This window comes from Hordeum vulgare, chromosome 2H (assembly GCF_904849725.1).
Source record: "Hordeum vulgare subsp. vulgare chromosome 2H, MorexV3_pseudomolecules_assembly, whole genome shotgun sequence".
NCBI classification, from domain to species: Eukaryota; Viridiplantae; Streptophyta; class Magnoliopsida; order Poales; family Poaceae; genus Hordeum; species Hordeum vulgare.
In genome coordinates, this window is record NC_058519.1 from 613,226,966 (window position 1) to 613,240,718 (window position 13,753).

A 13,753-nucleotide genomic window follows, 5' to 3' on the forward strand; every position below is an offset into this window, starting at 1 on the left:
TATGGATTGCTAATGATCCATTACCCTTGTAAAGTTGGAGATAATTACATTCCTACCACCGCCACCCTTCTCTTTTTTTTAAAAAAACAAAGGGCAGACAGGTCATTATACAATGTAAAACCTGGATTACAGTTTATATAATCTGGCCTCCAAACATGGTCACCTAAATTATTTTTATAAACCAGATTATATAATCTATCTTCATAATCCAGATTATCATAATCTATTATGGTTCCGGGGCCTTAATGTCAGGAAAATCTACGTACCACTCCCACGTAAACCGAGGCCACGTACGACCTGCTGTAATAGAAATCTACCTTCGGCTTCCATAATGTTGTTACGTACAGTTTGTGACTTTGTGAGTGCAGAAGTGGTACTTCGATATACTCCTATTCAAGAAGGCGATCACATTGACAAAGTAGGAGTATGTATTACGTTGATGTTACATGTAGCAAACCAAGGAACCAGTATATATAAACTTCAAAAAAAAAACGGATACAAACGCTCATTGAGGAACGTGGACATGAGCGAAACGCAGGTGTTTTTCTTCCGGGCGATGCCGGCTATAGAAATCTAGTAAAACCCACAAGTTCAGCTTCAGCTTGTATGTATGTATGCAAGTCAGCACATGCACACAAGATGATCATGCATGAGTAGGGGCCCCAGGAATCACCACCAGCGGGCCGTTAATGGTACTGGTACCGGTACCGGTTCCCACCACCGGCAAGTCCGGCAACCCCGAACCCGAAGAAGCCTTGGACTCGGCGACGCCACCTCCGGCGCCGGCACCACGCGCCGCTCCAAGTGCGCTGTCCTTCTGGCTCAGCTCCCTCCCATCGCAGGACGCGAGCACCACCAGTAGCAGGAGCGCGACGGCAAGACACTTCGCCATTGCTAGCTGGGAGGTTCTGATATGCTTCTGAGGAAGTGTTGTGTGGCTGTGTTTGAGTGAGCTTAGGCTTGCATCGTGTACGCTGCTTCTTATAGGCACGAGCTGCAGCCTGCACGGGGTGGCGGGGTGGCCATGCGTCGTCCGCGCAGGAGAGGAGAGGAGGATAGAATCGACGATGGTTCCTCGAGTCGACGGTCAAGGGCTGGGAGAGGGGCATGCATGCATGCATGTATGGGCAGCGTGTCGACGTCGGTGCATTCGAATGGGGCGGACTGGCCGTGAATCCGTGCCGACTGATCTCATCGCAGTCGAGAAGGCAAACTAGTCGAATTGGTTTGCGCGTCTTCAGTAGATCTTTTTCCGGAGACTCCTGGATATGCTGGCCGGTCATCTGCACTTTAAAAAACACCGCACACAGAATCAATTGCATCATTCAGAATTTTTATCTACATCTGTTGTATTTTAACATCGTGAATAATCACCTAATTAATGTACCCATAACGTTCAATAGACCCTGGGATGCTCCTAAGCGTACAGAATCTGCGGGTGCTTTAGCAAAGGAGCCTGGACTCTGGAATGAAGTTCACACTTCTATCGATGGTAATTCAATTCATTCTGATGATCCTTCCTACCGCGGCTCATCCGTGTGATCTTCAGAAAAAAAGCAGTGCCCTGGAGGATCAACAGGGCCCAGGAGATGCAGTTGAGGTAATTAGTTGAGTTTAGAGTTCAGACTGTAAAAGCACACTCTGAAATACATAGAAACTCGTAAGCTACATCAGTATCGTGGAATTTGCCTTGTCTCCGTTGTTTCCGTGTGCACGTGCACCTGCTCGCGCGCTTGATGTTGCGAGAAATTATTAGCGTCGTTTGGTTACCTTGCCGGTGCTTGATGATATGTATACACTACCAGCATAATATGTGGAGGTACAAACGGATTCCACAACTCTGGAATTTTTTTCCATTTAACAGCCCAAAACTCTGGGCGTCAACGATCAACATGCACTACTCTTGTTTAAGTCGAGGGTTTGAGAAGGGGATTAGAAAGAGGGAAATGTTTATAAACGGCGTGTCGCTCAAACTGTTTCGCTGGACGCCTCTGCAAACGTTGTTCGTGGTTCCATGTAGCCATTCGTTGGGTCTATAACGTCGATTTTTGCTGTAACCGTACTTATTTTTTGCTACTAGTATGGGTCAATTATTTTGCTACATCCATCAAGCAGAAGCTGGAACCTCGCGATGACGGCGATTTTTGCTACAATCATATTTATTTTTTGCTAGTACTGCCAAACTTTTTGCTACATCCATCAAGACATAGCTGCGACCTCGCGGCGGCGATTTGCTGCAACCATAATTAGTTTTTCTTACTATTGGCGAATTTTTTTTGCTGGAACCAGAAAAAGAGCAGAGGACCTGCAAACAGTATCTAAAAATGTTGCAACTGTTTACAAGATTGTTGTAATGTTGTTTTTAAAAAGCTTTAACCGGAGAAATGGCATGCACAAGCAGCTACATCCAAAGGCAATGATATTTTTGCTGCAACCCGTTGTAGACTTTTTGCTACAGTCGATGACACAAAACGCTACAACCAAACGGCCACGCTATGACTAGCGAGGTTGTTTTTCCTGGAGCGTGTGAGGTCGATTTTGCTACAACTGAGATAATTTTTGTTGCAACATTGTCGACATTTCCTAGTACAGATCGAAATTGTTGCGACGACGAAGGCCCAACCAATACACTAATCAAAATTCTTTACACGCGCTAGATCGGACGCTGGGCAGCGGACCAGCCGAAAGTCTGCCGCAGATATGTCCCCTTAGAAAGAAGTAAAAAAGAGCGGGGTAGCTCAGTAATTCTGATTCTTTTCTCATCCAGCGTGTCACGAGAGGAGCACAGATGGCTGCGCGAGGTGAAGGCGGTGTGGTATGCGGCGGCGCTCGTGGGACGCGCGCGGGCTCTTCATCACGGTCCCGGTGTCACGGGCGGCCGGGAAGATAAGACGCATGCATGGCATGTGCACGTCGGTGGAGCGAGCAGCCCGGCGACGAGTTGCACGGGACCGGTCGGCAGTACGAGTTTAGGTGTGCGCCATGACTCCATCTACCACATCCGTTTACGTGCGCTTGGCTGAGGCCGGACATGCGGGTGGTGTCGTGGGAATGAACGTGACAGTAGATGTGTGGGGTACGAAAGGAGAGGGCAGAATCCTAGCTACGGCAAGCTTGTACACAAGATGAATGAGTTCATGCCCCTCTCGTGGAGGTAACATCCCTATGTCTCAGTGCTCGAAAGCTCTTGTGGGGTGGAATGTATGTTAAGGGGGTGCGAACCCTTGTGCCAGAGGGAAAGGGTGGCTTATATAGAGTGTGCTGCCCCTCATCAATACCAGGCAACCAAGGGTTCGATCGATGGAGTTTAAAGGCCTACATTACTGATAACGTACGTAATTAATGTTACTTATGACGACCAGTCGAACGCTCGTTTGTTGGCCTCCCTGAAGTGGCTTCTGGTCTTCTGCGTCGACTGACTTCTGGTTCTTCCGAGTGGAAGTTGATTGTCGAGTAAAGGAGGGAATTCTCCGAGTGATTGCTTCCGAGTGATTCACACACTATATCCAGTCGAAACCCTCTTTGTAGTCTTCAACCCCCTCCCCCCCTCCTTCAAAAAAATCAAAAACCCCAGGGCCTACGAGCTGCTGACACATGACTTCCTTTTGGTCACCAATCAGGACTAAAGATGCTCATGGGCGTCCCACAGCAGCCACATGGAGCTCATTTAGTCCCGATTCGTAAGCCAACCGGGACTAAAAGTAATGGGCATTAATCCCGGTAACTTTGTCCCGATTGGACAACCGGGACTAAAGCCCCTTTTTCTACTAGTGATGGGAAATTAAGAGATGACGACGGACAAGGTGAGTGGCTACACAAGCTTATTAGGCCCGGGCATGCGGACATTTATCTGTAGCATGATCCACGCATCAGTGGGCCAAACAAATACTTCCTCCGTCTCGATGCATTAGGCATCTTACGAAAATTAAATAATCACAAAACATTAAAACATATTACAATATTACTATTTGCATGCATATTAATTAAACCCCGTCTATTAATTAAAAGACTAATGCATGCAATTTATGCAGCACGCCTTTTGGATTTAAATAGGTCTTTTAATTAATAGCATGTTTTTAGTTAAAAATGAAATAGTATGATTGGCTTCCTTTGCAATTCAAATTTTCTCCTATTCAATATCTACGTGCCTAAGTTGTCTAATGCAGCGAAACGGAGGGAGTATAAGAGTTGCGCTAGATGGAAATATTTGTGAAATGGAAAAATCTTCACTTCTGAGATTATATGTATGCTCCCATATGCACTCGCGGATAAATAGGAAAGAAATTATGTATACTGTACGCCGTAAACTTCGGTTTGTTAAACTTTTATAGTCTTTTTAAACAAAAACCGACCTTAGCTCAGTTGGTAGAGCGGAGGACTGTAGTATTCGCAGATAAATCCTTAGGTCGCTGGTTCGAATCCGGCAGGTCGGATATTTCTTTTTTTATTTCTTTTTTATTGTTTTGAACATACAGATGTGATGTACCGTTTGTACAATCTATGTTCACACAACTTGCCCCAAATGCCCAGCTGCTACTGAATGAATGAGTTCATCTAACATAGTTTACACATCTTGCGCAACCTTTAATTTGTTAATACTTTTCAGGCGTCTCCTCAACACCAAACAAATTACCAAATTGTAATTGTAATTCAAGTTATTTTCAGTAGATTTTTCTTCTTCTCAGTTGAATAATAATTCTGCTACTTATAACAAGGAATGTCAACATTTTTTTTAATTTCCAGCTATCCAGTGTATGTTTGTTTTTTATGTTGTTACTTTATCATATCAGTGTCATCTGAAGATTTTCATGTTGTATCCACTTCATAGTAAATCACGTGCCAAATAAAATATGAACATCTGTTTGCAGAACAAAACCCTGCTTTACAGGGTCGAATGCTGACTGGAAGAGTACTACCGCCTTGTAGGAACAAGCTGGCCGGTGATTTTGTATGTCATCGCCATCTTCATGTACTCTCATTGTCTATTTTCTGCGGTTTATTTAATGGAATTTCATCTCCGTTTTGAAGAAATTGCTTATAAGACAATGAGAAAGCAAAATATGCATTTCAGAAAGCTTCAAAAGGACAAGAAATTATGTCATTCTATTATTCAGAAACTTATATATGTCTGTTGTATTCTCACATCGTGAACGATCAACTAATGTAATCATACCCTTAACTAGTTCAACAGTCCCTGAACTAATGTAATCACCTAATGTGCCCTCAACTAGTTCGATTGACCCTGGATGCTGATAAGCATACAGAATCAGAGCTGTGTGCATCATCACTTGATGCATAGGCCGGGGTGTTGCCTCCTTTTCTAAAAAAAAAAAGAGCATACAGAATCGGCTGGTGCTTTAGCAAACGAGTCTGTACTCTGAAATGAAGTTTTAGTCTTTTATCGGCGGAGCGCCAGAATTTTACCCTGTATGTGGGAGATCACGACCTGCCTTTGATGCTCTTGCGAAGGGTGGCAGGTAATTCTATTCATTATGGTAATCCTTCCTTCCGATGCTCATTTGTGTAATCGTGATAAAAGTCAGTGCCCTGGCCTGGAGGATAGCCAGGGCCCAGGACATGTAGAGGAAACGATGATTTGAGTTCAGAGTTCAGACTATAAAAGCACACTCTGAATTGCATAGTAACTTTTTTTTTTAGGGGTCACATAGAAACTTCTAAGCTGCATCTGTTGTGAGCTTAAACCCTGTCTCTCGGTGCACACATCTGCTCTTTTAGGCCCAAAAAACCACTGCCATGGCAGCCCTTTCCGTTGGTCATTTTCTGTTAGAAAATTTTCAGCAATTCAGTTCGCTCACGTCCGGGCGTGGTCTGTGTACTCCCCAGCAGGCCAGCAATATTCTTGGACGCCTAGCACTAGCTCCGATTTCCCTAAAGAAAAAAAGAGGAGGAAGAAAAGAGCAGGAAAGCTGCAACGTTAGGCGGCGGAATATCCCATGGCCTCTTTGATTCGTGGAATTTTAAGAACACAGGAATAGAAGAAGTATAGGATTAGAGTGGTATGTCTATTTGAATCCTATAGAATTAGTCCGAGATGTTTGATGTCGTAGAAAAAGCAAAGCAATTATAAATAAAAAAGGTTGAAATGGATGTTATATTTTCTATGAAATATAATACAAAAGAATCCATACAAAAGAATCCATAAAAAAGAATCTTATGGGATCCAATCCAATAAATCAAAGGACCAATATAGAAGATTTCAATCCTTCCAAAATCCTATGAAATTCCTTTGAATCGCCCGTGTCCAGCTTCTCTCTCTCGCGCTTGTACCTCATACACTCGGGTGACATCTTCATCGAATCTGACTTGTCTCCGTTGTTTCGGACGCGTGCACTGTACCTACTCGCTTGATGCTGCGAGATAATACTATCTTGGTGTGTCTACCTTGCCGGCCGGTGCTTCATGATAAGTATATAGCAGCATAACGTTGAAGCACAAACGGGTACCACGACCCTGGATTATTATTGTTTTCATTTAACAGAAGAAGCAATGGGGTTGGGAGCTGGGACTGGCGAGCAGAGTGGCAAAGTATGGCATCGATGATGATGGATAATTGATACGTTTATTACCATTTCTAAAGGCGGTCACACTGACAAAGTATTACATTGACGACGAAGTAGGAACAAAACTTGAACACGAACCGAAAGGAATTAAACACGACGGGCACATACATGCATATGGTTGCTACTTGGTACTACTAGTACGTACAGATCAAGGCACACGGACATGAGCGAGACGCCGTTGTTCTGCATGCGTCCTGCCGGTGCTAGCTTTGCTAAAAGTCTAAAACCACAAGCAGATGGAGGCACGTGAACTCGATCGATCGGCACAAACGATGATCATGGAGACTCGTTGTCGCCGGCGGTGGAGCCGCGCGCAGCCGGAGGGATTCCGGGGACCACGGGCGGCAGCGGCGGCAGGTTGGGCACCAGAGGCGGCAGCACGGGCAGCAGATCCTTGGCCTCGTCGACGGCGCCCTTCCCTTTGAGCTCCCTCCCGTCGCAGGACGCGAGGAGCGCCACCAGCAGCAGCAGGAGCGCGACGGCCAGACGCTTCGCCATTGCTATGAGTATATACGTTTTGCTAACCAAGAACCAATATAGTGCGAGAGTGGAGATATATATCTCTTGGACCCTGGTGTGTGGTAGCTGTGCTGTGTCGATCTGCGACGATGCATGAGCTGAGGCTGATCTGATCGATGTGCTGCCTTTTATACTCTTGTACGGGGTTGCCGGTAGGAGTACGTGGAGCGAGGGTGGCCACTGCAGGTACGTGTCGGGAGGGTGGGCATGCATAGGTCCTCCTCGCTGTGGCGGTGTCACGGGCGGCAAGAGATCGAATGCGCTCATGTGGCATGTGCACGTCGGTGGAACGGGATGGGGCGGACGGCTCCGTTTGTCTCTTCTCCGCGGCCGACGTGCCGCGCAACCTTGCGACGAGTGTTGCGGTAGATGGAAAAAATCGGAGCATGGCAAGATCTTCATTTCCGAGAGTGTGCGCAGTCACATATGTATGTATGCCCCACCCACTCAACAGGCTTCGGTACGGAAATATTACTGTTATATAGGTGTAGTCTTGCTTCCAAACAAAAACCGACCTTAGCTCAGTTGGTAGAGCGGAGGACTGTAGTATTCGCAGATCAATCCTTAGGTCGCTGGTTCGAATCCGGCAGGTCGGACTACTTTTTTGCTTCTTCTTTTTTTTGACCATTTTGCATATTTTAAAAATAGCACACGGTGCAGATTAAAAGTCTGCATCAATCAAGTGTCCAAATTGTCACCCCAAAAACAAGCCGAGGCGAAGTGCCCAACTCATTCATTCTCACATTTGATCAGATTCGGGGCAGGCAGACGCGAAACACCATGTGCATCCGCACTCCCAATGTTTGCAAAGTTTATTTCCTGCAGGCTTTTTTATCTGCAAGATACAGATTAGGCGTTTCTGCATTTGCCTCAGCTTCAGCTGTCTTGCAATATTTTTCAGGTAGCACACCTCTGGCCTCTGGGCACTGGCCAGCGGCCACCATTCGGAAGGGCAAAGGTTTCAGGTGTGGATGACTCCTCCCCTGGAGAAGAAAGCGTGATCGCTGAGAATCTGCGAAATTCGGTCAAGAACCTTTCTTTGTTCCAGGCAGCTCGTTTTTTTTTTTGAAAGGTTGTTGACTGTACGAATAAAGAGGCTTACCAGCTCGGAATTATTAGTATTTTTGAATTTTGAGATAAGCTCCCAAAATTATCTGAACAAGCAACAATGTAGGAGTAGATAACAAATGTTGACACTGGGCCTCCAAATCCAGCCTTTCCTGCGGGAAAAAAATATGCAAAACCAGCAGCACTTGTTTCCTGACTGGCCTGGTCAGGTGAAGTGAGCAGCGATTCTACTGCTTGGTTAGATATTTTTTACCACAAAAAGCTTGTTCAAATAACCACTTATTCATATCATTCATTCCATCCATCCACCGTGATGGTTCATAACTTCACATCGTACCTCGTAGTACATGAGATGAGATCGGTCTACTTGTCTACAGCACAGCTCCGTATTTTGTGTCATATATTATGCCTCGGCCAACCAACAGCAAAATAAATTAAATGTCAACGACGAAAAGAAGAAAAAAAAACTATATATGGTTTCTTCTAAGCCAGGCAGGCCATTCTCTCTGTATCTTCTTCCTCTTCCAGGTGCTGCGAAATAGCATCACTACCCTTCTGTGGCTGCCTGCTACGTGTCTACGGCGAAGGACCAGTGTTCTCAAGGCTATATCACTGCACATCGACCCGCAGGTCGCGAACTTCTGTTGAGCCTGAACCTGCTGAGCACCGGATCAGGCCGAGCCGTATCCGCCCGGGTGCGCCTTCTGCCATTTCCAGGCCGTCGCGAGGCTCTCGCGGAGGTCCGTGTGTTGGGCTGTCCAGTTCAGCTCGTCGCGGATCTTGGACGGGTTGCTGTACACTTCGGCGTAGTCCCCGGGTCTCCGGTCGAGGTAGTCGACCTTGATGGTCACTCCGGTCGCCTTCTTGCACGCTTCTACAAACTCCTTCACTGACCTACCTGATGAGAACATCAACAGAACACGAGTTCAGAAACAAGCAAGTGTGTGTTCTTGAATAGATTTAGGGTATTGTTGTGCGGCTGTCCGCACGGCATGATTATAAATCTTTTAACAACCTTTCCCCGTGCCGACGTTGTAGATCCCAACTTTGTTAGGCTCAGCTTTACCAAGAGCTTTGACATGAGCATCAACAAGATCAGTGACATCTATGTAGTCCCTTACGCATGTTCCATCAGCAGTAGGGTAGTCCGTTCCTCGAACCTAAAGGGGGCAGATCAAAAGTCATATACCGTCATTATTATGTAATGTCAAAGTGATGGATGCTAGAATGAGCATGTCAATACGAGTACCTTTAGCCCTGGAATGATTCCTGATGCTGCGTCAAAACACGCACCAGAAATCCTTCCATGCTCACGCAGTTCAGGCCTTGGAGCTTCCCCAAGGCGTCCCTCAGGGTCCGACCCAATCACATTGAAGTATCTAATTCAAAAGAAACGGTAAGTGGGTTTCCTATGAATTTATATTTTTAGCCTCGGGTAGGAGAGAGGCGAGACAAACCTTAAGATCATCACAGCCATGTTTGATTTCTTTGAGAAATCAAGAATGATGTCCTCGGACATCTTTTTTGCCTTGCCATATGGATTGATAGGTATCTGTGTGGCAACACGAGTTATTTATAGTCAGATCATTAACCTAATGTAAACTGTCGAAAAAGAGAAGTTCAGGCACCAAGGAATAACCTGAGGAGTTGTTTCGACAATAGGCATTGTGTCAGGTTCACCATATGTTGCACAAGTACTCGAGTAAATCAGAGTTTTTACATTATGTGCTGCCATTGCCTCAAGCACTGTCAACGTATTTGATGTTATGTTGTGGTAGTACCTGTTATATCAGACTGTCAATATCAGCATTCAATATTTAACGACGAGCTATCAAGAATGGCAAAAATGGATGAGCCTTATTCTAATTTATTTTCATTTAATGCTATAAATAACATTACAGATTGCCATATTTGACAGTTTGTATGGAAAACACAGGTAATTTGCAGCTTATATATTACACAGGAGATACACAGTATCAATTACCTATATTTATGTAGAATCATTTAGTGTTTAGATTTCAAAATGGTTTGACGCTTTGAGCAATACAAGAACACTGACATACAACATGACTAAAATAAAAGTTGTACCTTAGTGGCTCCTGTGTGCTCTCACCAACATAAGCAACCGCGGCAAAGTGCATAACAGCATCAAACGCGTTCTCCGAAAACATTTTGTTCACCTGATTATCGGTTAAGTGCAAAACATATTTCGCAAATGCATACATGTACGGAAGATATCTATGGTGATCAAAGTCATTTTTGTAAGGACAAAGGATACAGCTTTTGCGTCTCCTAAATCAGTGTATATAAACTGAAGCCTCCCAGGCTCTGGGAACAGCCTCTGAAGAGCTCTGACAGCTCCCATGTTCCCTCTAGAAAGGTTATCCTGTGAAGATCAGATGGCATAAGTCTCTCTCAATACCAAAGTTCTTACAACATATAGGAACCAAAACATAAACTAGGAACAAGAAATTTACCACAATGGTAACTCGGTAGTTGTCCGTGAGAAGACGAAGAGTAGCATGTGAGCCAATGTATCCAGCACCTCCAGTCACTAGCACATGAGTGACCCCAGTTTCATGGCGAGAGAACTGGAGCACATGTCAATGCATCAACAAATAGGCTCCAGTTTGAAAGAGTGGAGTTGCAAAAGTAAATAACTGTAAACTACTAGATTGGATGGCAATCTGAAATGTAAGATAACCTCAGCTAAAACAATAGACTGTTTCCTATCAAATTAGATGGCACAATGGCATTTTCCTTCTAATTGCCTTACTGGCCCTTTTTGTCATGGAACCAGCATATTAGTGTTCCATGTGGAACTTGAATGATAACATTAAAATTAAGCCGGAAAGAAGGAGTCGTGACAATGCCAACTCATCAGCAAGTGACAGAGACATAGTATTGAACTGTGCCATCAAATTAGATGGCCGAATGACATGTTCCTTCTAGCTGCCTTACTGGCCCTTTTTGTCATGGAACCAGTATACTAGTGCTCCATGTGGAACTTGAGTGATGACATTAAAATCAATCAGGAAAGAACGAATCAGGACAATGCCAACTCATCATCAAGTGACAGTGACACAGGCCAGTTGGTGAGAGGTTAGCACATACCACGCTAGTACCGCCAAAACCAGGAGACTGTTTCAACACAAGTATGCACATGACAGTGAGGGCGGCAGCCACCGCGATCTTTCCGGCGAAATTGGGCTTGCGTCTCGTGTCGCCGAAGTCCATGCCTGCAAAAATGGTGCGGTGAATTCAAAGTTGTGCCAGCAAAGTCATAGTGTCCCGGCCCCAACTACATGTTCTAGCACTCATATCATAGGTTTCAGTAAATTTGAACAACCTGTACTTCACAGAAGTACAATCACATAATCAGAAACTCTTAGTATGATATTAATGAGATGTGTGTACAACATTTGAATGGACCATGAACACATACTTCCGTGCCGCAGCCTGCAATAACTATCAAGGTCAAACATTTGGTCAACATGACTATGCCATTCAAGTTTCATTCCCTGATGGTAACCGGATCAGCGAAAAAGGAGTAAAGGAAAAAAAATAAAAGTAGCACAAAACCATGAACTGAGGAAGAAATCGATTTTGTTTGTACCTGACAAGATCCAAGACCTGGTGGTCCTAGCTTGGCTTCTGCTCCGGGGGGTTGTTGGCATGTGCGGTCGGCTCCCGCTGAAGAAACCAACAAGAACTCAACTTCCTCCTCCCCTCCTCCTCCGGCCTACGAATCTGCACCGGCAACAGGGTCACACACAAATGATGAGTCGCAAGAACAAGGAACAGAAACATCGTCAAATTGGATTGGATTTAAGAAGGAAAAAACTCTAGAACAGCTGACGAGATAAATCACAGGGAAAGCGAGGCAAAGAAACAGGGGAAGGCGAGGAAAGCATGGTGGCACCAAGAACCCAACCGAATCCTTGACAAGAGGAGAGAGGGGCCGAGCCGAGAAACCCACCTCGCGAGCAGATCGGCTCGGCGGGGGACGGAGGATGGACCTCGCCGGCGATTTGGGCGCCGCGCGAGATCGGTGAGCAACGGTCCAAGATGCGGGAAGGGGGAGGGAAGTGAGGGGGGGAGGAGGAGCAAGTCGTCGGGGGAGTTTCTATTACCAAGTCAGAATAAGCTTTGCGCCGATTTATAGGAATCTTCCGGCGTATGATGGCTCGCTGGCTGGATTCTCGCGTATTTAAAACACGGCTCTTTTCGGTAGGCTGTGGGAGTATTTTAGTCGGAGGCAATTGGGTAAATGGAACGTCTAGAGAACGAACGTTCACCCCCGGTCTAAATGAGTGAAGCGGTCGTGACCGTCCGATGCAAACATTATGTCGGTGAGATGCAACCGTGTCATCATAGCGTCGAGGAAGAAGGCGGGGCGGGAGGAAGTGCGGGGAGGAGAGAGGGGAGGGTTACAACATCTACATCCGTACTCGCAAATCCGGCCCCCTATACATCCGCGGGCACGGCCTCGGACGCATCCTGATGGCCCCTGATATTCCGCACCTCGCATCCACATATCTTATACCCGAACTCTAAAATCCATGCAAAACAATACATGTCGATGACACAAACTATTGTCGTATGTAAATAACAAATGTTGTTATCGAACATAAATAGTGTTTACATAAAATTTATTTAAAATAGCAATCCCTTGTGAGAAGTAGTCGTCGTGTGCCTCCACTCTGTCCACAATGCGCAAAAACAATGGTTTTCGCATACGAAACAGTGACGAAACCATGGATCATTCGAAAAAATTGGGTACACTTCTTCGCTCAGATACGAGGAATTGAAGAACTCGTCTTGAATCATTTGATCAAGCTCCGTCGGCCCTTACTCCTCGCCGAACGAACCACCGGAATCCATTGTTTTCCCTAAAAAATGATAAAAAAACCCGGTCAGGCATTGTGTCGAACGCATCCAGCGCAAGGTGGAGCCAGAGATTTGTCGGACGTATCGCGATGTCTTCCGAGACAATGAGGACAAGACAGAAGACTGCTTTACCAGAGCCGACGAGGAGAGGCTAGGAACGTCAGGGGAGCGCGGGCGACGGTGGAGCAGCGAGACGGACAATACGGAGGAGGAAAAAGAAAGCAAAAAGCAAATGGATTCGGCAGTTCTGCCAAGTGGATTTGGTACAATTTGCGGTAGGGTCATGGTGTCGGGTTCGACGTGGCAAGCGTGCCCGGGCGCCCCTATATCCTTCCCATATTTTGGCTAGATATGAGTGGTGCGAGTCAGCCCTGGCATTTGAGGCATGTTTGAGGCGCCCGGCTGGATCAAAACTTTGCAACCGGTCAATGACCGGGGGCTTGCCCGGGCGTGTGAGACAGGTATGAGGGGGTACGATTGTAGATGCTCTTAGTGGCACAGGCTTGCCGTGGGACGGTCATCGAAGAGTGTCGAGCCGCCCCATAGGCTACAAGGTGGAAGGTGATGGTCGGTGGGTGATACCGGCAAGGCGATTTGGCAACCATTTTACGGAGGTAAAAACGCAGGTAGCTTGGTGTTAATGTTTGATGGTGACATGGGTGTAGGACGAGACGATACGAAAGCGGTGATTCTGA

The 13,753-nt window shown here is 45.9% G+C and overlaps 2 protein-coding genes and 2 non-coding genes across 6 annotated transcripts; 2 read left to right on the forward strand and 2 right to left on the reverse strand.

Moving 5' to 3' along the window:
* Positions 1 to 410: 410 nt before the first annotated feature.
* Positions 411 to 950, reverse strand: LOC123430804. Its single transcript, XM_045114642.1, has one exon. The coding sequence runs from the start codon at positions 890 to 892 to the stop codon at positions 644 to 646; it is 249 nt and encodes an 82-aa protein (XP_044970577.1). The 5' UTR covers positions 893 to 950; the 3' UTR covers positions 411 to 643.
* Positions 951 to 4,347: 3,397 nt separating this feature from the next.
* TRNAY-GUA lies at positions 4,348 to 4,433 on the forward strand. The gene is given in 2 exon segments: positions 4,348 to 4,384; positions 4,398 to 4,433. It is a non-coding gene; the product is annotated as a tRNA-Tyr (tRNA).
* Positions 4,434 to 7,610: 3,177 nt separating this feature from the next.
* TRNAY-GUA lies at positions 7,611 to 7,696 on the forward strand. The gene is given in 2 exon segments: positions 7,611 to 7,647; positions 7,661 to 7,696. It is a non-coding gene; the product is annotated as a tRNA-Tyr (tRNA).
* Positions 7,697 to 8,434: 738 nt separating this feature from the next.
* On the reverse strand, positions 8,435 to 12,321 carry LOC123427818 (probable UDP-arabinose 4-epimerase 2). Of its 3 annotated transcripts, none has more exons than XM_045111948.1 (11): positions 12,302 to 12,321; positions 11,785 to 11,918; positions 11,283 to 11,407; positions 10,646 to 10,759; positions 10,447 to 10,554; positions 10,257 to 10,348; positions 9,808 to 9,949; positions 9,626 to 9,720; positions 9,418 to 9,547; positions 9,184 to 9,328; positions 8,435 to 9,066 (listed from the first exon to the last, which is right to left on the reverse strand). In XM_045111948.1, the coding sequence occupies exons 2-11, from the start codon at positions 11,843 to 11,845 to the stop codon at positions 8,840 to 8,842; spliced, it is 1,239 nt and encodes a 412-aa protein (XP_044967883.1). In that variant the 5' UTR covers positions 11,846 to 11,918; positions 12,302 to 12,321; the 3' UTR covers positions 8,435 to 8,839. The 3 variants fall into 3 exon arrangements, with proteins under 3 accessions (XP_044967883.1, XP_044967882.1, XP_044967881.1); XM_045111947.1 differs by having other exon boundaries at positions 12,148 to 12,302; XM_045111946.1 differs by lacking the exon at positions 12,302 to 12,321 and adding an exon at positions 12,103 to 12,295.
* Between the last annotated feature and the right edge of the window lie 1,432 nt (positions 12,322 to 13,753).

Coding starts and splice junctions, on each gene's coding strand:
- LOC123430804 (XM_045114642.1), bottom strand. CDS start 892: ATGGCGAAGTGTCTTGCCGTCGCGCTCCTGCTACTGGTGGTGCTCGCG.
- LOC123427818 (XM_045111948.1), bottom strand. CDS start 11,845: ATGCCAACAACCCCCCGGAGCAGAAGCCAAGCTAGGACCACCAGGTCT. Junction 9,950..10,256: donor AGCACACAGGAGCCACTAAG/GTACAACTTTTA, acceptor CTGATATAACAG/GTACTACCACAACATAACAT. Junction 9,329..9,417: donor GAATCATTCCAGGGCTAAAG/GTACTCGTATTG, acceptor TGCCCCCTTTAG/GTTCGAGGAACGGACTACCC.